The sequence below is a fragment of the Cupressus sempervirens genome, chromosome 3 (genome assembly GCF_028749045.1).
Source record: "Cupressus sempervirens isolate cs-2001-9-10 chromosome 3, ASM2874904v1, whole genome shotgun sequence".
Lineage (NCBI taxonomy): Eukaryota > Viridiplantae > Streptophyta > Pinopsida > Cupressales > Cupressaceae > Cupressus > Cupressus sempervirens.
The window spans coordinates 295,173,818-295,197,155 of NC_143120.1; the positions used below are offsets into that span (position 1 = coordinate 295,173,818).

General features: G+C 37.5%; 1 protein-coding gene across 1 annotated transcript in view; it reads right to left on the reverse strand.

The window, feature by feature from the left end:
* Positions 1–23,338, reverse strand: part of LOC149566136 (Transducin/WD40 repeat-like superfamily protein) — a 231,022-nt gene that overhangs the window by 56,928 nt on the left and 150,756 nt on the right. Inside the window, exon 5 of the mRNA XM_089819565.1 lies at positions 4,313–4,412. Coding sequence (XP_089675691.1) covers positions 4,313–4,412 — 100 coding nt within the window. The remainder of the gene's footprint in view (positions 1–4,312; positions 4,413–23,338) is intronic.

Sequence of the window (23,338 nt, forward strand, 5' to 3'; positions counted from 1 at the left end):
ATGCCCCTCGACCCCGCTAGGGGCGTTGTCCCCTAGACCCCCAATCATTGTGGTTATCAATCATGGGAAGTTTGACCAGCTGATGAGACCTAGAGCTACTGCAGGCATGAAGTGTCTGTGTACCAGAGACACTTGAAGTAGGTGTTGGACATAAGGTTGTCTTGGTGGATGTATAGAGAGCTCCGGAGGAGTTGATCATCCAATTGAAGACAGTACGACACTTGGCTTAAGGTACCCAGAAGTTGGAAGCAAAGAAAGCAGCACGAGTGGCTATCAAGGTTAGCTTGATTAAGGAGACAATATTGTGTTAGCATCTTGGTTTGGAGACCAGTTTGGTGCAGGCACGGGACGAACGTGAAAGTGATGTGACAAAAACAAATCTATCTTGTTGTAGTTAGTCTGTTAATGTATTTTGTTTGTTAATTTGTCTTGAATATTTTGTAATTGTCGTCCGGAGACGACTTTTTCTTTTGGAGGGATGATGTCGTCTGTAAATATTGTGTAGTCGGCAGGGTGTTGTCATCGATAAAGATTTGTAGCCGACGGATAGATTAGTATTGTTATGTAGCTGATGAGTAGATTAGGATTGTTATGTAGCCGATGGACCCCTTCGGGAAGGTTTGGCGGGAAGTACTTGTACCCCGTCTGGGATCATTGTAAATCATCTTATCTTATCTGATCCTCAGTTACGTAATCTCTTGGCATATGCGAATAAAGGAGTACTGCTGTTGCTATTCTTGTTCATTGTCTGTGTGCATTAATCAATTAATCTATGCGGTAAACACTCAACACAACCCCAACAAATCACCATCCAATTTCATTGCTTTCGCTTTTTGGGCCCTTACTGTATTTGACTCCTTCCAAATGCCCCATTGGTTGCTAATGACCATTTGCGACAATGCCTCTTTTATGTTCACAATTCATCTCAAGATGCTTGTATGAGGAAAAAAAACAAGTTTCAGCCACCTAAGAACATTTTAATAATAACTTACTAACACATTTAAAATATGTAAACAACACAAATTATTTCATTCAATTATGCAAAATATGACATAAAATGATAAATGAAGCTAAGTAAATTAAATTTTAAAATTTACCTTACAATAGTTCTAGTTTGGAGAAAGTTCTGAAAATTGCTTGTGACATATGGTGATTTGTCACAATCTTCTAAATCTCCTCAACCTCCTCATAAATTTGTTTTGTCGAGTCTAGTTGTGTGTCAATTGCTTGCATCACCAAATTAAGTGAATGTACAGTACATGGTGTCCAAAGATGTGACCATATCTAGCCTCTACCAAATCACTTACAAACCTGCAAACTTTTTGCATTGCCTATAATTACTTGCACAGCATTATCACTATGCACCACCTCTATGGAATCAATGAGAATCAAAGAAATAAACTATGCATCTTTTACTTCCCCCTCACAGTCAACCGCCATCAAAAACATTGTCCCCTTGGGGGACACAGCAATAACATTGGTCAAGGGATGGTTTTCGCAATCTTTCCATTCATCAGAGATAATAGATACACATTTTTTAATCCAAGAATCTCTAATTGGTTTTAATTAGGCCTCTACACTTTTCCTCTCTCTATGCAATAAGGTGGTGTGTACCTTTTCAAATCTAGGACCTTGGTAACCAGAAGCTGCATTATTTATTACTATTACCATCTTCCTCCAATAGGGTGACCTCACTAGATTGAATGGAAGACCATTCACATAGAGGCAACATGCAATATTTTCATCAACAATATCTCTTGCCTCATTTTGAAATGCTTGATCTAGTGTGCCTCTCTTGCAGGTGATGACTTTCGCTCATCTACATCTTCATCCTCCTCACTAAAAGGCATAGGAAAGAACGAATGTCTAGAGGCTCTTTGAGTGGTTAGTGGTGGTGTTGGTTTTTTTCCCAAAACTATAACTACTTTGTTTTCCTTTTGCAACTAATTTATCTACATCTTCTTGTTCTTTAATGAATGCTACTATTTGTCTAGGTGGCAGCCCCTTCTTATCTCCCCCTATTGAACCCAAACACATATTAATCCTTCTACCCCTAGGGCCCATAAAATGAAGTTTTACTCGGTAATAGGAGCTTCTATATTGTAAGTTGCAAAAACTCCATTTCCATAAAAAACTACCACCTCTAGGATATTGAGAAATTATTGTAGTGTATTTCTATAGAGGGTCAATTAAAAAATTTTGAGACCCACCCATTGAACTTTGACTACTCATTCCTACAATCTATGAGAATAATGAAAAAAAAAACTTCAAAATTTCTACAAGAACTTGAAAAAAATAAAACTTTTCAAAACATGAAACAATGTATCAAAAAAATTAAAGAATATGGTTGAAATGCAAACCTTAAACACTTAAATCTTCTCATTGGAAGAAATTTGAAACTCCACAATCGATCTCCTTCAAATATAATCACCTCACTTCAAACTTGCAAGATGGGGAGAGCAAAATGAGAGAGCCAAACAAGAGAAAATGTGAAATGAAATGTGTTTGGAGGCTCCTTCATAGGGTTGTCTTAAGTTTTGGAGGGAAAATAATTTTTAAAAATGTTATTTTAATGCATTTTGGGCTTACATTTCCACTTTATAGCCTTGAATCCTAGGCGATTCACACAAGTATGCCTAGGTCCGCATTGAGTCCCTTGGGTCCGTGTAGGGTCTGCAGTTGGACTTGTGGGTTCACATGGGTTTGTGATGCTTTGGACCCGGACAGACCCACAGGTCCAAACGCAAACCCTGCAAGGACCCGACACAAACCATTAGGTGAGCCCTAAATCGGTTCGCACCTAGACCCAGTTTGAGGGTCCAGAGTGCGAACCAGGTAACGTAGGTTATGTAGCTTTGGTCTTATTTGTAGCAGCAACACCATCTCTTGAAAGGCATTGAACGGAAAATCAGTGATAGAAGGTAACAAAAAATATAAGAGCTGATTGCTTCATGTTACTAGGTAATTTCAGGTGATTGTGTGAATCATAACTGCTCGTGTATACTTCAGTCTGATTTATGTATTCACTTCGGTATCTCAAACTTGTAATGAGCCCCTCAACAGAATAAATGAGGTCAGATCTGATTTGTTTAAATGTTTTTATTTTTTTCAGATTAACTGAACCAGATTTCATTGTCGGAACTTCCATGGTCTTTCCTTCCAGTGAATGTATGATATTTATGTCAAATTTATCATACAGTTACTATCATCAATATGCAATGAAACATTTACAAATCTGTAAAGAAAACCCTTATCCTAAGGAGGCATGTAAAGTGTTAGTCAAATTGAATGTGAAAGATAGTGACAAATTTTGAAGTGATAGGTGAGGGGTCTTACAGTTATCAGGAATGTATCCTTTAACTTGTTCTACTTGTTTGCCATGTCCCAATTGATCTTCTCCCTGTAATGTCGTGAGTCATATGGAGGCACTAGAACTAGTGGTTAGGATACTCTTCCCCAAGATGAGTTTGCTAGGGTGACTCTCGCACTTCTATTATAGCCCAACATGTAGAGGAGAACAAGAAGATGAAAACTAGTTTCAACTTTCAAGCCATTAGCTGAAACAGTTGATGCCATAGGTGGTTAGGGAAAATAGCCACAACCACCACTGAATCCACTGTCTTGTGGGCTTCTGGTATGCACCAGTGAATATTAATTGTTTGTCTTGGCTTAAGCTAACTTTCCTTCAAGACTTTAATTGCCAGAATGTTTATTAACGGTTGAGACAAGTTCTTAATTTCCATCAACTCATCATAATGAATATAATGCTCCTTGCTTTTCCTTTTTTATATTTTTTATCTTTCTCAAAACACAGGACCACAATGATATTACCTGCTTATAGGTGTGACTTCATCCACCCATTTTCATATGATTAGCATTAATGTACTTAAAGACAATTTTAACTCCAAAAGAAGACCTTTGCCATTAGACTTTCAATTGAATATTATGCATTATTATCAAGCATGAAAAAAACAATTGAATTGAGGGTACTCTCACAGTTTCCTTCAACATAATCATTGTTCCAAATACAATTTATGTATGAAAATATTATGTGCAGGCATATAGGTAGCACAAACCATTATGCATTGACAACAATTAAGAATTTACAAACAGATACAAAACGAAAAGATGAATAATGTGCAGTTCTATTTTAGTATTGACTACCCACTTCAATAAAGTGAATCCAAATAGGCCACTTTAGTGCTACCATCCTCACACCATCTCAATGCCCAGCGAATTTAAAGAATGCATAGTAACCTGTTTTGCGAAATCTAGACTCTTGCAAGCATTTTTCGTGTAAGAAAAAAATCACCTTTGCGGACTCTGTTGAAGAATCTAAGCTCCACAAATAAAAGGCCTCTTGATCAATGCTCACCAGCTGATCATGCCTACCTGATGGCCACCATAGTGTACTACACAAAAGTTCCAAGACTAAGTAATGTTTGTGAGGTACACCGAAAGGAAAAAGACACATATTTCTGTTGAAAATATCATTTAGCCAATCTCATCAGCACAAAAACTAGCATTACTCATTGTGGCTTTCAAGAATCAAAATAATACCAAATACAGCCATTTGAAGAAAATGATCAGATTTGGTAATAAATAAATTTATCAATATCCTTTAATACATCATGAAACTTAACCTCAAGTCATAGCCTTGTAGCTAACACGATTCATCGAAATGCAAAGCCAAAAGATTCTGATTCAGATATAGCCTAGACTAACAACAAAGAACTGCCAACACAGAGCTTAAATCAACCGACCATACAGTACTTTGATTCAAAAGAAACAAAAGAGAGTAACAGATACTTCATGGGCATCTCTGGAGCAATCACAAGAAAAGAAGCAACCAATCAATCTATGACAACATGAAAAGAAAGGGTTACACATTGATGCTTATAATGGTCAATAGATTATCACCATCTTACTTGTGGTATAGTGGGTTATGGACAAATGATGAGAACAAATTGTCCTTCAAAAAGGTGAACAATTTTAAAAGAGCATAACAATATTGTGGACAGTAGTCCTCATAAACTTCTATCAGAAGATAGACAGTCATTTGATAGGACAAGAACCGAGACTATATGGGCATCATTGTATGACTTAGTATATTGGAATACTTAAGTTTGAACTTCAAAGTTTGCACTTCCCTAAAAATTCAAGACATAGTTTGGTTACAAAGAGACAACAAGTTATGGGACAAAAATTGATGGGATATGATGGAAACTCTTTTCATTGGCAGAATGAAGATGAGAACAAATTGTCCTTCAACAAGGTGGACACTTTTAAAAGAGCATAACAATATTGTGGACAGTAGTTCTCATAAACTTCTATCAGAAGATAGAAATTCATTTGATAGGACAAGAACACAGACTATATGGGCATCATTGTATGATTTAGTATACTGGAATACTAAAGTTGGAACTATAAAGCTCGCACTTCCCTAAAAATTCAAGACATAATTTGGTTACAAAGACGCAAGTTATGGGACAAAAATTGATGAGATGTGTTGGGAGCCCTTTTCATTGGCAGAATGAAATGATCGGTCCAAATTAATGAGTTGAATAGACATCGCTCGAGGACAAGCAATGTTGGGAAGGTAGGATACAACATATCTCTTTTTTGGTCCATTCCAACATTTTTGGAGACGCAACCTTTCTTGAAGAGCACTAGCTTTATCTGAAAGGTATTTTGATGGCAAGAAAGAGAGTTCCTAGAGTGAAGTTTGAGTACAATGGTACTTAATGTGCCTAGTTATGATATTCTGGGAACACTCCATGCTCTCAGAATTTTTTCACCATGCGGAAGCATATTAATTTCCTATACACTTGGGTATTGTTGGTGGGGTCAGCGTTTATGTTTGGGACTTCCTAATATTTTCCATAGCTTTTGGTAGTTGTGAGGAAAATAATTAAAGAAATAAGTTGTAGACAAGTACAAAATTTAAAGACAGTTTATATTAATTATTCAAAAAGGTAATTAATTAACTTTGGAAGAAAACAGGGAATACATAATTAAAAGTAATTTCAATTGCTTTTAGGGTTCGATGGAAAAGAATCAAAAAACAATTATTGGGAAGAATAAATTCATTCTACCATTATCAATCTCAATAACACACTTGTTTGCAAGGCTTGAATTCAAAATTTACCTCGAGGAGCAAAGCCCTCTAGGTTTATTCAAGAATCAGAAAACAAAAACATTCTAGTTCTCATTATTGCCTTCACACAAGGTTCAAATTTGTGCTCACAGTGGATTACGGGTTAAATAAAATCCACGAGATCTGAAAATACAACAAAAAAAGAGAAGTTATTTATATTGCAAGGATCAGAATTATTGAAATTATATTAAATTTTTGTTTTATTCAAAAGAACCCAGAAATATATATTTTTTTGCTAGGATCAATAACTCTCAGTTCTAGAAGAGCAATGTTTTGATTCAATTTCGTTCAAGAAGTAATGAAAATCTCAGTTGTAGCACTTGGAATAGCAATGATCTGATTCAGTTTCTTTCAGGAAGAAATGAGTCATGAGACCCTCAAACTTGGTATATGTCACATAGAGACAACCATTGCATTGTTTGAGATTGCGATGGCAATGTGAAAGGATTTAAAAATCATTGAGATTGCTTGAGTTTTCCACATCAATTGGAAGGGGGGTCGAGCCATTCTTGAAGTTAATACTGATCTGGAATCTACAGAAAGAGGATCACATCAATTAAAACTAAATGGTCAGCTCGGTAGCCTTGACAGGAGGGATTAAAGATTTAAGTAATATGATTTGATTGCTGCTGCAAAAAGGGAGATGCCCAAAAGTAAGGAAGTTACTTTGAGATTAAAAAGGGCATGGCAAATTCACTTTAGCCAGACACTTATTATTGGTGATATCCATTGGCAATTAAGTTTATTATAGGTGACACATTATTATATTGTATTCTGAGACTCCAATAAGAATTTAAACAGCAGAAGCTTCAACATTCAGGACAGAATTTAAATTCATTGCTCATTGTTATCTGTGAGAAAATCTGCTTCTGCCTACAAATTAGTGGAATATGTTAACAATTTTAGAATGTAAAGACTCTAAATCCGACCCAATAGAATTTGAAGTTCACAATGCAACAGTACCAACTTTCCTTGCTTTATTTATAATTCAGCAAATTGGAAAAACATACAACATTCCTACAATTTATTGTGTGACTGTATTGAAAAAGGAATATTTAAAAAGATTATATAGAACTTCTAATGGAACATCAGCAATTAAGAAAAAGACCTGATTTCCGCAATGCCAAATAAGTGAGCATTCTGCTGGAAGAACTGTAACGTCTCTTCGGAGTAAGAGTACCAAGTGAATTCCTTGACACCAGCACAAAGGGAAGTCAGCAATGCTGCTATCTCAGTGTCCTTCAATCTGAAACGGCAGCCAGTATAACAGCTATCACACTCGCCAAACTTGGTTGCCAGTATACCCACGTGGAATGTGACGGCTAATGTGCAGATAACACAAGGTTACAGCTTGACTCCTAGCTGCCTGCATTCAAATGCCACCTTAGCACAAACAATTTCTCCAACCTTTGCAATCGATTTGCATGATTTGCAGTGTGAATATCGAATTGCAATCCTTATCACCAAACAAACTCTTTCAGATAGAATTAACTCCAAGACATAGTCGCCACAGTAGGAGTAATTCGATAATTGTATATATCAGCACAATTATCCAAGTTCATAGAAATTCTTCAAAACCCTCAGCCAGGGAATAAAAGCAAATTAGATGTATGAATTCAAGATGATCTCTCCTCAACAAAAAGCTGCATTTATAACACAAATTGAGCCATCCAACTTCACTCTCACACCTTCCACTTAAAAGGCAACTTTATAATATAAAGTTATAACACTTTATAATATAAAGTATTATGCTTATTAAATGTAAATTAAACCATCATTAAGCTAACAAGCTCACCGATAAAAGACTTCAATAAAGAATCCCAAAGAGATCAATTATCCAAAATTAGAGGACCATCCTGTCTGAATTGCTCAATCCAAAATAGTAACTGACCAACAATGACTTACTAAAAATAGTAAGTCCAAAAATAGCAATCTCATGACAAAGACCCCCAAAACCAGACATCAACTCACAAGGGTCGCGATAATGAGCTAGCAAACCCACACTCCGGAGACCTGCTAAATCAGGGACATTACAGTCCTCCCTCCCCAAGATTGCTTGTCCTCAAGCAATTGAAGTCCGGAATGCTATAGAATATCTTCAGGTTCCCAGGTAGCATCTTCATCTCGAAGATTCTACCACTTAACCAAAAACTCACGAATGGTCCTCCATTGCAATTGTCTTTCTCTGGTATCAAGTATTGCTTTTGGAATCAACTCCAATCTCCCTTCATCATCCAACAGAGGAAAAACAAGAGAAGGTCTCACATGATGACCCAAAGCTCCTTTGAGGTGTGAAACATGAAACACATTATGAATTTTGTTATCATCAAGCAACTGCAACTCATATTCTACCTCACCAACCCACTGCACAAATCCAAAAGGGTCCATAATACCGCAACTTAAGTTTCTCAGCTCCACTCTTCTTGATCGAAGACTACTGATACAACTACAACATCAAGTAAACCATGTCCCCTACTTGATAAGTTCGAGTTGTTCGCCTCTAATCAGCATACTGCTTTTGCTGATTCTGTGCCCTCTATATATTATCTTTCAAGGTTCTTACCATATCCTAGCTATCCTGTAGCAACTCCCTAGTACTAGATACTCTACTATCACCACATAACAAATCCACAAAACTAGTAGATCATAACCATGTAGAACTCTGAAAGGCGACATCTATATAGACATGTGATGAGTGGAATTGTAACAATATCCAGATAAGTGAATCCGTTTCACCCACGCCTTCTACTGAGAAGAGACATAATTCCGTAGGTAACCCTCAACCCACTTGTTCACTATTTTCGTCTGGCCATCAATCTGCAGATGGTAGTTGGTGCTAGGAGTCAACTCAATCCCACACAATCTAAAAATCTCCTGCCGAAAATGGCTCATAAATCTACTATCACGGTCACTCAGAATGGTTTTAGGTAAACCATGCAACCTGAAGATCTCTTTGAAAAATAATTCAGCCAACTGCACAGCTAAATAGGTAGTGGTAACAGTGAAGAAATGAGCATACTTTGTGAGTCTATCTACTACCACATATATACAATCCCACCCTTAGGCCTTAGGCAAGCCCACAATGAAGTCCATGGAGATCCCCTCCCACTTCCCTTCAGGAATAGAAAGTGGTTGTAATAAACTAGCAGGATATGTGTGTTTGTGTTTGCTCTGCTAACAAACCGAACATTCTCAGACATAGTTATGAACATCATCCTTCAACCCCTTCCATGTAAATCTCTCCCGAACCTGTCTATAAGTCTTGAAAAACCCTGGATGACCAGCCATCGGAGAATCATGGAATGCCGGTAAAATAATCTTACAAACCACTGACTCTGGAATTAGATAAATCCACCCCTTGTAGATAATCAACTCACCTGATAATGAATATCTGTCATCCTAAATACTACCATCCACAATACCTATTGCCCACTGATCCCTAGCATATTCAACTATAATTAAATGCTTCCAATCCTTTGAGCTATCAGAAACTACACAAAGGTGAGGTCTCCTTGAAAGAGCATCCGCAACTACATTTTGAGTCCCCTTGATATAGGAGATATTAAAATCATAAGACTGTAGCTTGCTGACCCATTTCTACTGCCTTTCATTCAAATCTCTCTGTCCCAAGAAATGTCTCAAGCTATTATGATCAGTTTAATTGCAGAACTTGCTGCCCACCAGATGCTACCTGAATTTAGCGAAGGTGTGCATAATAGCTAGCATTTCCTTATCATAAACATTGAAAGTTTTTTGAGGACCTTGCAATTTTCTGCTCTAAAAAACGATGGGATGACGATCCTGGGATAAAATGGCACAAATACCTTCTCCGGAAGCATCACAATGCAAATCGAAAGGCCTGGAAAAATCAGGCAAAGCCAACACTGGACATGAAGTCATAATAATTTTAAACTTCTCAAAACATTCCTGTGCCTGCGCTGACCACTAGAAAGCACCCTTATGGATCAAATCTGTAAGGGATGCAACATGTCATGAGAAACCCACCACAAACCTACGTTAAAAAGCACAAAGACCAATAAATCCTCTTAACTATGTCAGGGTTTCTGGTGTAGGCCACTCCACAATAGCTTGGATCTTATTCGGGTCCATACGAACTCCATCAAAATTGATAATATGTCCCAGATAAAGTAACTTTGTCATGCCAAGAGCACACTTAGACTCTTTGGCATACAAGGAGGCCTGATCCCAAAAGTGTATCCAAATGAACCACATGATCATTCCAAGTCTTATTATAAATCAAAATGTCGTCAAAGAAGACCAACTCAAACTTATGGAGCTGACTATGGAACACCCTATTCATAGTAGACTGAAAAGTGGTAGGAGCATTGGTGAGACCAAAAGGCATGACCAAGAATTCAAAGTGCCCACAAAGACATCTGAATGTTGTCTTCTCTATGTTCTGCTCTCTAACCTAGATTTGATGATAGCTGGATCTCAGATCAATCTTCGAAATATACTTTGGCCCATGCAATTCATCAATGAGCTCATCAATCCGTGAAATGGGATACCAGTTTTTTATGGTCCTCTTATTCAGCATCCAGTAATCAATGCACATCCAGAGGGTACTATCCTTCTTCTTCACCAGAACAACTGAAGAAGTGAATGGGGACTTACTTGGCCTGATATGCCCCTAATCAAGTAGCTCCTGTATGGACTTCTCAATCTCATCTTTGAGCCTTTTCGGATGGCGGTAAGGAGTAATCATAATAGGCTTAGTGCCCTCCTCCAACTCAATAATATGCTCAATTCCACGATCTGGTGGCCTACCAAGGGATATATCATTAAACACTTTTAGAGTGTTTAATCATCAACTGCTACATATTAGGATGATATTCTGTCTCCTCAATATTCTTTTGAGTTGGCATAATTCTACACTCTACTGCCCAATCAACAATATCCTCATTACGAACCAAGTGTTGCATACACCTAAGTGAAATCTGCTTTAGCTTATCATTACGGATTGCTTTGTGAACTTGGGGCTGCCCATCCTTAATGAACCTCATCTCCATCTTCTCATTGCTCAAGTAGATATCCTTAAGTGTGTGTAACCATGCCATACCAAGAACTATATCTGTCCCCCCCATGTCCAACACATAAAAATCTGCAATGAAAGCATATGTATTAAGCTTCACAGGAAGATTTGTAATCATCTTGTTACACTTCAAGGTGTAACCATCAATTACCTGTACCCATAGGCCATCAAAACACTTAGTTTGCATACCCTTCCTCGTAACCAGACGAGCATCAATGAAATTATGAGTAGCTCCAGTATCAAATAAAGCGACAATACTCTGTCCAGCTATGATCCCATGCATCCAGAAAGCTCCCTCCTTCCTCATACTGGATAAGCAAGCTACCTTGAAGTTGGAGTCATCCACCTCATCATCAACATCATTACTCCTATGCTCATCCTGATCACTAGGCCAAACGACTCCTGAAAATTAGTATTGTCATCATCATCGTAGAACTATTCCATCATCCTATCTTTCGCCTTAGGCTTCATGGGACAGTAATGGTTGACATCATAGGGACCCCTGCAATAGAAACACAACTTCCTCCTCAAATCATTAATTGTTTTCCAGTCCAAGGTTGTTGTAGCAAGACAGTTACCCTCAGTCTTCTCCTCTCTCTAGGGAGGTGTCCTACCATAGGAGGACGTAGCAGGCTTTAAGGCAAACTTCCCTCTAGGTGTAGAGGCTTCTAAATTAAGGGTCTTTTTCATTGCATCCTATAATGATGGGGGATCTAATGACTTAACCCACCTTCTAAGTGGCTCAACAAGGCCCTCAATGAAAAGCATAATCCTCCTCCGCTCAAATATGTCATACACTATCACTGAAAATCTATGGAACTCACTAATGAATGCCTCCAAACCAGCTGTCTATTGTAATTGGGCCAACTCCCTAAAATAAACCTCAGGATCCTTCTTGTGAAAACATTCTATCAACCTGTCAACAAACTCCTGATATGAAATGATCTAATCATGATGGAGAGATACCAAACCATGATACCACCAATCGTGCGCATCCCCATCAAGGTGTAACACATAAAACCTAATGGCATCCTCCTCGGTCATAAGACGCAAAGCAAGGTAGGTGCCAAGCTTGTGGACCCAAGCTCTAGTAGTCACTCTACCGCTCCAATCAAAATGAGTCAATGTCATCTTACCAATTGTCTATTGCAGCTAAGTATACCTGGACCATTGTCTGTCAGTAGCAGGCCTACCCCTGGAATGCTCACACTTCTGTGTCAAATATCTGTCAAAACTCAAGTTATCCATTAATGCCTGAGGAAGAGCATCCCATTCATCAAAATGAGTCAGCACATCATCAACAAATGGAGTAGCGTCAGTAGTAGTGCTAACTATATCTAATTCAGGTCTCAGAAAAGTGCGTCTTTGTGGCCTGTCTTGAGCACCAATATAAACTGTCTTGTCCACCCTGTCATCCATCCTGACATGATCCTCGAGCCTGTGCAGCATCAGTAGTAGTGCTAATTGTATCTAATTAGGGTCTCAGAAAAGTGTATCTTTGTGGCCTGTCTTGAGCACCAATATAACATGTCCTGTCCACCCTGTCATCCATCCTGACATGATCCTCGGTCTTGTGCCTGTCATCAGCCCTCGGCCCTACATCCACACGTGACCTGTAGGAACCAACAGAAACATCTCGATCTCTCTCTACCTCAATCCCGAGGCAAAGCTAACTGTTGCAAGGTGTTAAACAACTACTAGAGTACACCTATCATCTACTGTGGCTTGGCTACGATATTTCGAAATGCTTGCAAGGCATCTCTGTCAACCTGAGCTTTCATAGCATGTTGTTCGAAACCACTAGAACCACCCAATCTACCCACCGTGCCAAACTGAATCTCCGGCTCTCCCTCTCTGAGAGGTAAATTCTGATCCCGTCGGGTGTAGTGCATTCCAGGCACAAACCTTCGATCACCACCCATACTTCAAGAAGCAGAAATCAAGAAATATGCCTCTGATAATTTTTTAGCCCGATTCCTGCAGGCTGGCAGGAAACCACTCTAATACTACTGCAAAGGCTCTAAATCAGACCCAATAGAATTTGAAGTTCACGATGCAACAGTACCAAATTTCCTTGTTTTATTTATAATTCACAAATTAGAAAAACATACAAAATTCCTACAATTTATTGTGTGACTTTATTGCGAAAGGAATATTTAAAAAGATTGTATAGAATTTCAAATGGAAAATCAGCAATTAAGAAAAAGACTTGATTTCCACAATGCCAAATAAGTGAGCACTTTGCTGGAAGAACTATAACGTCTCTTAGGAGTAGCAGTACCAAGTGAATTCCTTGATGCCAGCACAAAGGGAAGTCGGAAATGCTGCTATCTCAGTGTCTTTCAATCTGAAATGGCGGCTATTATAACATCTATCACACTCGCCAAACTTGGTTGCCAGTATACCCATGTGGAATGTAACGGCTAATGTGTAGATAACACAAGGTTACAGCTTGACTCCTAGCCGCCTCCATTCAAATGCCGCCTCGGCACAAACAATTTATCCAACCTTTGTAATCAATTTGCAGTGTGAATATCGAATTGCAATCCTTATCACCAAACAAACTCTTTTAGATAGAATTAACTCTAAGATATAATCACCACAGTAGGAGTAATTCGATAATTGCATATGTCGGCACAATTATCCAGGTTCACAGAAATTCTTCAAAACCCTTAGTCAAGTAATAAGAGCAAGTTAGATGTATGAATTCAAGATTACCTCTCCTCAACAAAAAGCTGCATTTATAACACAAATTGAGCCATCCAGCTTCACTCTCACACCTTCCGCTTAAAAGGCAACTTTATAATATAAAGTTATAACACCTTATAATATAAAGTATTATGCTTATTAAATGTAAATTAAACCATCATTAAGCCAACAAGCTCACCGATAAAAGAATTCAAAAAAGAATCCTAGAGAGATTGATCATCCAAAATTAGAGGACCATCCTGCCTAAACTGCTCAATCCAAAATAGCAACTAACCAATAGTGACTTACTAAAAATAGTAAGTCCAAAAATAGCAATCTCATGACAAAGACCCCCAAAACCAGACATCAGCTCACGAGAGTCACGATAATGAGTTGACAAACCCACACTCTGGAGACCTACTAAATTGGAGACATTATACAAAATTGTCAATCTGAAATTTTATCATGAAATAAATATTGAATTTCATGCATAAATCTTTTGAAAGCATTTTCAATCATAAATCTTGTAAAAGCATTATCAATACAAAACAATATCAATCTTATGGGAAAATTAAAATATATATATTCCACTAAAAAATGGTGGAAATATAGAAGGGAAATAAAAGACTAATCTTAGTTTCCTAAACATAGACTTCAATGGCTGGAATACAACTTCTAAAATCAAATTCCATTTTGTTACCCTAAATCTAACACATTTTCAATATCAAATTTTCTTATTTTCATCAATAATTTTTTATCAGATTCATTAGCACTTGTCTATCATCTTTAATTGTCAATGAAATATCTTCAATTAGCGACAATTCACCTTTATTAGAATCAGTGATCTATCTTTGTTAACTTTATTAGCATTAGCATCAGTGATTCAAACTGAAAGACTAAACAAGACATTTGTTATATCAAAATCACTTACAAGTACTCAAGTATGGGTAGAGAAGACAAAGGATACATCAGAGAAGAAGTTGAAATCAGTAATAGTAGTTGAGAAACCCTTATCAACTTAAACAAACAATTCATTAGAGAAATAGGGGATAACACACTTGAAAATCTATCAGACCCCCAAATGGTGACATACAGTTTTGTGCACTTGGGAGAAGCATGGAAATAATGTTTAGAAGATACAGTTAAGAGCGCATAAAGAACTAAGATCATATGTGAACATGAGAAAGAAATTTAGCCTGCTGGATACAAAATCAGATTTTTGAGTTGTGCGTACATAAACAATTAATGCACAACGGATTTGAGGTAGATATAAGGATTGAAATCGAAGTAATTAACTACCATTCGAGCATTTGGAGCCTAAAAGAACTTGTTGAGGAGATTAGAGAGAAAATTAAAGGTAATTTGAACCATTTGAGAAGCAGATTCAAGCAAATTTATACAAAAACCATAATTTTGCAATATTGACGTATTTATTCACATTGTTGAGGTTAAATTGTGAAGTCATTTGAAATTTAGAATGGATTCCTCTTTACTACATAATATTATGGAAAAGCCAAGGTATAAGTTTAAGAAGAGTTCAATTGCACATTTGGAAGATGACCTTGTTGCAGCATTTTTGCAAATTTCAAACGAAGTGTTAATTGTGGAGGTTGTAAGTTCTTACATACATTGCAAATTTGAAACCTTAGGAGACTGATATTTCAAGCCAATTTGATAAGGTGTATCAGCAAGACATGAGTTTTAAGGATGAATTTGAGCACCTAGGGCAGCTGAAGATTGCATAGTTCATATTCTGCCATGAATTTGATAACAAGATTGGGCAAGAATTATCCTGAGCAGAGTTCAAAATAAACAAATTTAGGATTGGAAATGAAATCATTGAGCGACCCAATCCATGAAGTGACAAGCCTAAGCAACAAAGGCAAGATACCTATCAATGAGAAAAATGTAGAGAAAATAGTACAGGAAAATACAAAGACAAAGTGGAATGGAAGAGGTATGATGTTGGGTTTGATTAAGCAAGACGATGTGAGATTCATTGGCAAGATCTTAGCATATAAGATGAGCTACAGGTCTAGGGAAGACGAAGTCTCGGCAGGCTTCATTAATGCAGCATATGAGATGTGCACTGAGAGAATAGAAGTCAACCTTTGTGAAATTTTGAAACAACATTTGACAATCTTGAGAGGATAAAGAAGAATAAGTATGCAAGCTTTAGATTTGGATGTTTAATAACGTACCTATTCTTTCAAGTTTTGAGAAGATTCTCTAATATGCCTCAATCAGAGTGGAAATCAGATAAATGCACAATGGAATTAATGAGTCATTACTACAAGAAAACATCAGAGGACTACATGATTTTGAACATAAACAGCTTGATAAGAAATTTCCAATCTGAGATGAAGAAAAGAGTAAGAATACCAAAATCAATTGTAGAGAAGTATAAGAAAAACATATGACTTATGGTAGAAACTGACAAGACTTGAATGGAAGTTGTGAAACCAAGAGTTATGTTTGTGGACCCATTAGGATATGAGGTTACAGAGTCAAAAATAGATGAGTATGCTAAGGAAATTTTGGAGACAAATATAGATGATGACAATGAGAGATGGGGAACAGCAGGAGAAAGATTCAAAGAAGCACAACAATTACAAATATCTAAATCAGCCAAGAGGAAGGTAGAGAATGTTGTAAAGAAAATGCTCAAGGAAACTAAGATGACAAAAGAATTATATATTGAAGCTAAGAAAACAGCAGCAGAGGTGAAAGCAAGCGGACAAAGTAACATTTTGTTAGTGCAACCTTTGTCAATAGCACCTGCTACAAGTCCACCACAACCACCAGAAGCACAAGCAGTAGAAGAAGAAGATGTAACTGTAATTAGTGAACTAAGCACTCCTGCACTTACTAGGAGGTCTACAAGAACCTCTCCATCAGTGACTTTAGCTCCTGTCAAGCAAGAAAAGGACGAGAAAAAGGAGGGTGTGACACCTAAAAGGTCTAAAAGAATAAAGGAGATGGGTTATTGTTGCAAGACCAAAGAAGAAGCCCAAAGTGTTGATTTATGTTGGGAAGAAGACTACAAAACAAAAACAAAAATAGACACCACCAAAGAAGATGAGAGGACAGATTGCTTCACCATCCCTTGAACCTAAAGCCAAACCACAACAAGAACAGGAAAATGGATGTAAGAAAAGAAAATGGAAACCAAAATTAAGAAAAATGAGTGAAACAATTATGACAGAAGGAAATTTGACAAAATTAAAACAGTTTTATGACAATTATGATGCAAATCAGAAAAGAAGTTGGACATGCCAGTAATAAAGTATATGATCAAATTCAAAACACCTCTTATCAGTTTGCATGGACAAATACCTGAGGAAATGTATTCAAGGCTAAACAAATCCAGATTAAGAATTTAAGAGTAGTAGAGGAAAAGAAACAATTAAGATAAGTATCTATAAAGAAATGTTGTATACTAGATAATTATGAGCAAATGGAAGCAACCAAGAAAAAGTTGAATCCCTTACTGAGAGACAAAACGAGAGCAATAAAAATCATGGGAGGATTGTATGAAGAGGTCAGAGGAGAAACAGAGAAGTTGGTATATCAAGTGATGAGTAACCATCAGCAGCAAAGCCACAAGACAACACAGTGACATGTATTGAGCATGGACCTAATGAGCCAGATGACAGCATGATGTCAGGGGGAACTACAATTACAATAGACAATAGTAAAGATCCCTTTGCTAGTATTACAGAAGACCCCTTTGCAGGGCAACAAAACTATAATGTTGGGAATTTGATTACAGGCTACATTGTCAATTATTCCAGCTCAGATGAAGAAGAGAATAAAAAGAGGCAACAAGACTATCAGTGTGTGCAGACGGGAATCACCAAAAGAGATGTCATTGATAACTCATTTTGTGAGCACAAAATTTGATTTCTCGCCACATTGGAAAAACATAGTAAATGAAGCCCCATCCAGCATTATTTCATTGAAGAGGCAAAGAGAGAAGAAGAGAAGAAAGAAGAGGACAAGAAAGAAGATGAACAAGAAAAGAATGATCAGATGGATACCCAGTCATCACAGCCACAAGAAGAACAGAGGCCTACTACTAAGGAAAGGCCTAATGTAGAGAAGAGAACTAAGAAAACAATGGAAGCATTTAATAAGTTCTCTACATTAGTGGAAGTTACAGCAGTGAAGGCACAAAACACTCATGATGCAAAGCTATTTAGCAATGTTTGTAACAATATCACCAGTGATTTATCAATCCTAGATACTTGTATGAAGGAATTGAGGCGATGCCTGCAAAAAGGCAAGGATCTACAGGGAAAATGTGCCCTATCATTTGATTATATTCAAAGCATTCAGAAGGAGATCAAAGACAAGGAGGCATAACTGAAAGACAATGTGGATGAATTGGCAAATCCAAATGCACAGATCACTGATTTGAAAAGGAGAATAAGCAATGCTCATGATGAGTTGTCGTTACTAGAATTGTGAAAGGAGAGTACCAAGAAGATTTCACTGTTAAGGGAACACCTTACAATGGAAATCGACCAAGTACACAAGCAGCTCAAAGAATGCATGGATGCTTAAACTATCTTATGGTAGACTGATATATTCTGATCTCAATATAGTTGAGTTAGCATCATATGGTTTAATGTGTCTCAGGCAGTCAAGGACACATGGGAGGAGTTCACCAGTCTTAAGCAGAATTTAGCAGAGTGCATGGCACTCATGAATATGCAGCCAACATGAAGACAAGAAGGTAACAAAATTTGGCATGTAGATTTTGACTCACCTTTGCCATTGATGTCAAAGGGGGAGAGTATTGGATAAGAAAATTGTTGTGTAAGGAGTTATAAGTAGAATAAAGTATAATCAAAGGGGGAGTATAGCATGAATACAAGATGGTATATATTGGTATATATTTTGAAGATGATCCAAAGTTTTGAAATTTTCACAAGGCCACAATTTTAAAGACTTTTTGCAACTTAGTCAATTTTCCCATATGTTGCCATCAATGCCAAAGGGGGAGATTGTTGGCAATTTGGCTAAGAGGATGTATAAGGATGATATAGGGTTGTTATCTATAGCAAAATACACATACTATAAAGAAGGCAAAACATACTATGGAGTTTTGGATACTTTGTAGAAACCCTGGTCTAGTTATGGCTTAACTGACTTAATTTTATCAACATCAATTTCCTTACCCATTCATAAGGTTGTCATTTTAACAAACACTTGGCAGGCAAGCTAATTGATACTATATAATTTATATAATGCCAAAGTCTTGATCACATTGCAAATAGATCTTGCCCAATTAAAGATGTAGTATGGACAATCCTGCCTTGACAACTATGATGAATAAATGCACTGGAGAAAACTGATTATTAACAGGACTACTGTAATTCTGAAATTTTGCACTAATTAAAACCAATAGCCATCTCAACTTGATTTGTCATACTTTACTGATCAAGCCACATAACTACAGTTTGCAAATTGAAAGATAAAATAGAGGACCCTAACAGCTCCAGATGAGTGCCTGTTTGTACACCCGATGGCCCAACGCTGGTTGTATCAGAATTTTTAGCTTGATTGACAATTATAATTGCAGACATGCCAATTTATTAGATAACTGCAGGCTCATAACAGTGAATTTTGGGCCCTAAATCTTGATGGCAGACCTTAGTGATGGCCTTTAAATCCTCCCAACATGCAGACACAGCCTTGTAACTAATCCGCAGTCCCTAGAAATAGAAACCCGACCCCTAGAAATGAAACATGGGTCTTGCAGCAGTCCAGCAACTAATTTATGCCTCAGTCTTTGGAACGATGACTGGTGCTTGTAACATCCAAATGCTGCCTTCCCAGGTAATAAGCAGCAGTCACAAATGCCCAAGTCAAACTCCAATAATGCAAACACTGATTGGTATAACAATTCCAATGGATCCCACAATTTTCCGACAATCTCCAGCATTAAGCTCCTCCTTAGCCACAGCAACGCTAGTAGGAGGAGTTTCTTAGTAAATAACAAATCCACTATACTCCAGCAGTGGAATAAAAATACTTCTCAGCTACAGTGATGAACAATAAAGAAGTTGAGAAAACTTAGCTATACCTCATGTAATAACCCCGATAGGTTATAACTTCTTCAATCACAAAAAATCTTTATACTTCAGTTGTTTGACATTTCGTCAAACACTTTGCAAGCAAGGGTCATCTGACTGATATAACTTTTCAGATTGCTGCAGTGATTCTTGTTTGGATTTGCCTCAAAGAAAATGCTTACAAAATTGTCTAAACAATAACCTAACATGAATGTGCAACTAATTTTGACAATATTCAATACAAATATGTGACTTAAACTACTTGCAATATGCAGTTACAGCAATTAGTAATTATGACAAATACTTTGGATGCAACCTAGGATGGCATTAATGCACTTACAACCAAGTGGCATTAATATAAACACTTAGTATGCAAAATTATAACATTATTTATGCCAAAAAGAGAACTTACAGCCAATTGACATTTTGTCAAACAATTGGCATGCAAACTAATAAGCTGATCATCAAACTCTAGGTTTACAATATAGATAGTCTAAAAATTACAATGCTCTTTAATTGCAAAATCCTAGCCTTCCTTTGATACCAATAATGCCAAATGGCAAACAAAGACAAGTACAATATGGAAATAGTGAAGTGCTGAAGCTATATTTTGTACTCAGCTGAAAACCTACTTTTCTCAGAAAATATGCCAAATGAGAAGTGAAGAACCTGATTGTAGATGGCTGTAATAATTTTCTACAATGCTGCCCCTTCTGCTTTGCTTTTTTCCGATCTGCTTTTTCCACTTGCTTTTTCCGGATTTGCTTTTTTTTTTTGTTTTTGCTTTTTCGGATTCTTTTTTTCGGAGCTGCTTTTTTTGGACTGCTTTAAAATGGCTTCCTATAATTTCAGACCTGCTAGAAATGACCTTCAATAATTTCGGCCTGTTAAAAATTGCCTCCTGAAATGCTGAAAATGGCCTTAGGCCCAATGATGCCCTAGCTGAAGTGATTGAAGTATCACCTCCAAATGTGCAACCCTTCAGAAGATATTTCACTTCCTCGGTTATGCTAATCCAAGGGAGTTTTCATTCCCAAAGATCAACTGACTATCTGAAACCACTTGGCTCCACAATAGACTATGTGACTGAATCACAATTTGATGTCAAGAGAGAAATAAACAACTGGATGATTAGAATGAAGCCCGGGGTGCCTATTTATTCTTTTTCTCCACTTTCTCCAGAAACTTCTAGAACATTATTTTATTTTATCTATTAGTGACTTTATAAAAAATATTTTATAATTCAAGTCACTTTATTAAATTAATTAAATATAAAGTTACCTTTTAATATTTATTTATTTGATAACTTTATAAATAATTAACTTAATATCACTTATTTATTTAATTAAAATAATTAATTAGTCATCCTCATAAAATATTCATTATTTTGGACAACTTAATTAATTAAATTAATTAAATCAAATTGCCTCCAAAATGGGGACATGACAGTCTGCCCTTCCTGAAATTGCTTGTCCCCAAGCAATGGCTGAACAATAAACCAATCAATCCGCCTGGATCCCAAATGTAGTCATGAACTATACTACTGTCAATTAACATAGGCTTCTGTAATATCCTCTGCAATATAACCAAGAGGAATCCATAATCAAACTAACAATTACAGCTCAAACAAACTCCAAAATCACAACTGCCAACACAGTAAATACCATTAACGCATCCCACTGGCCTATATGGAATGTACAATCCAACTCTACAAGAATGGTGAACGCTCTCGAATGAAACTGTACCAAGTATGGAGAATCCACACACTGTACAACTCTGTAGATCACCGGCCACTGTCTCATAACCATAACTCCCATGCACTGCTGATGGTGAAAAGACATCACAAGATAAATAGCAAGAAATGGAACCCAAACCAAATTTGCCTGCCATCAACTCCTCAACACAAGGATCAAATGCTAACTGATGTACATACCCTGCAGTATAATGTTGATAAAAAGAACCAACCTCAATCAACAACTCACCATGAACAAGTGATACAACCCACTATGACTGATCACCAGCTAAGTCAGGAGATGTCATAGCCAAAGGAGTAGAATCAATAACAACAACCGCTGAAGCATCACTCCCAAACTCCTGCTCTAAGTCATGTATTATCAAGCTGTCAACCACAGAATCTATCGCCATGTCATGCCCATCACAACTCTCATCCCAAGGCGTCAAACCGTCCCATAACTGATGACAAGCACTAGGAACCAAAGTACATATCTGTATCATCATCTCATCAACATGGTCATCAAAGGTAAATTGATGAGCATACCTCACAGTGTAATGCCGATAGAATGCGCCAATCTCAATCAGTGGCTCAGACTGAAATCCAGATGAAACTAACTACAATTGATCATTAACCATGTTGGAACTGACTACTACCTCCGAAGATATCACCAAGGGAGTATTACTAGCAGGAAACATGCCAACTGCCGGCTCACCAACATCACACATGATCTTTGATACAACATCTCTAGTCTCTGTGCCATCAGTACTAGAGGCCACCACTATGTCAGGCATACCACAACAATCTGCTACAACAACCAACTCAACTGAACCTAACACTAGTGGGAACGAACCCGATATGCCAATGTTAGTATCAAGGATGGATGCATCCCCATCTCCACTGTCTTTGACAATCTCAACCATGGACATCCTCGGATCACCAGACACCATAGCTTGTGACTGTACAGAATCTGGTAAAGACTACAGTCGCTCTAACTCCACGGTCACCTTAGCCAAATGAAATTGTGACTCCTCGAAAGCCAACTGTGTACTCTCAAGAATCTCAGAAGTCACCTCGAGTTGCTGAGTAAGTTCACTCACTTTATCTTCCTTGGCCAATAATGCATCGTATGCTATACTCCCCCACTCCATAAGATAATCTCTGTCTGCTACCAACTACATATAATTCTGTCTCAGAATTCGGATAGCCTCCCATAAAGAGTGGAACTCTGTCAAGGAAAGATAACTGCCTCCCTGCTCATAACTAGTAGGAGAACCCCATCCATAAACTGCTAACAACTGACGAGCAGCATCGAAATGTTGGCAAGCGATAGCAATGTCTCGCTCACTAACTAGTAGACACATGATGGCAATGCCAACTGAGTCAACACATGATGGCACTGGCTAGACTGTCTCCTACCAACCTCCTCTGACGCACTGTCTAAAGGAGTATCCTCAAAGTTACTGGTCTCTAGAGTATTACCATCCATATCCTGCGAATCAACTCCAAAGCTCATATCAACATACGGAGTATCAAAAATTGTAGCACCGCTATCCAACTCCTCTGTACCAAAAGAAATTGCCAAGGAAACTAAGTCTTCAAAACTGCCCACTGCATCCTCCTGGATG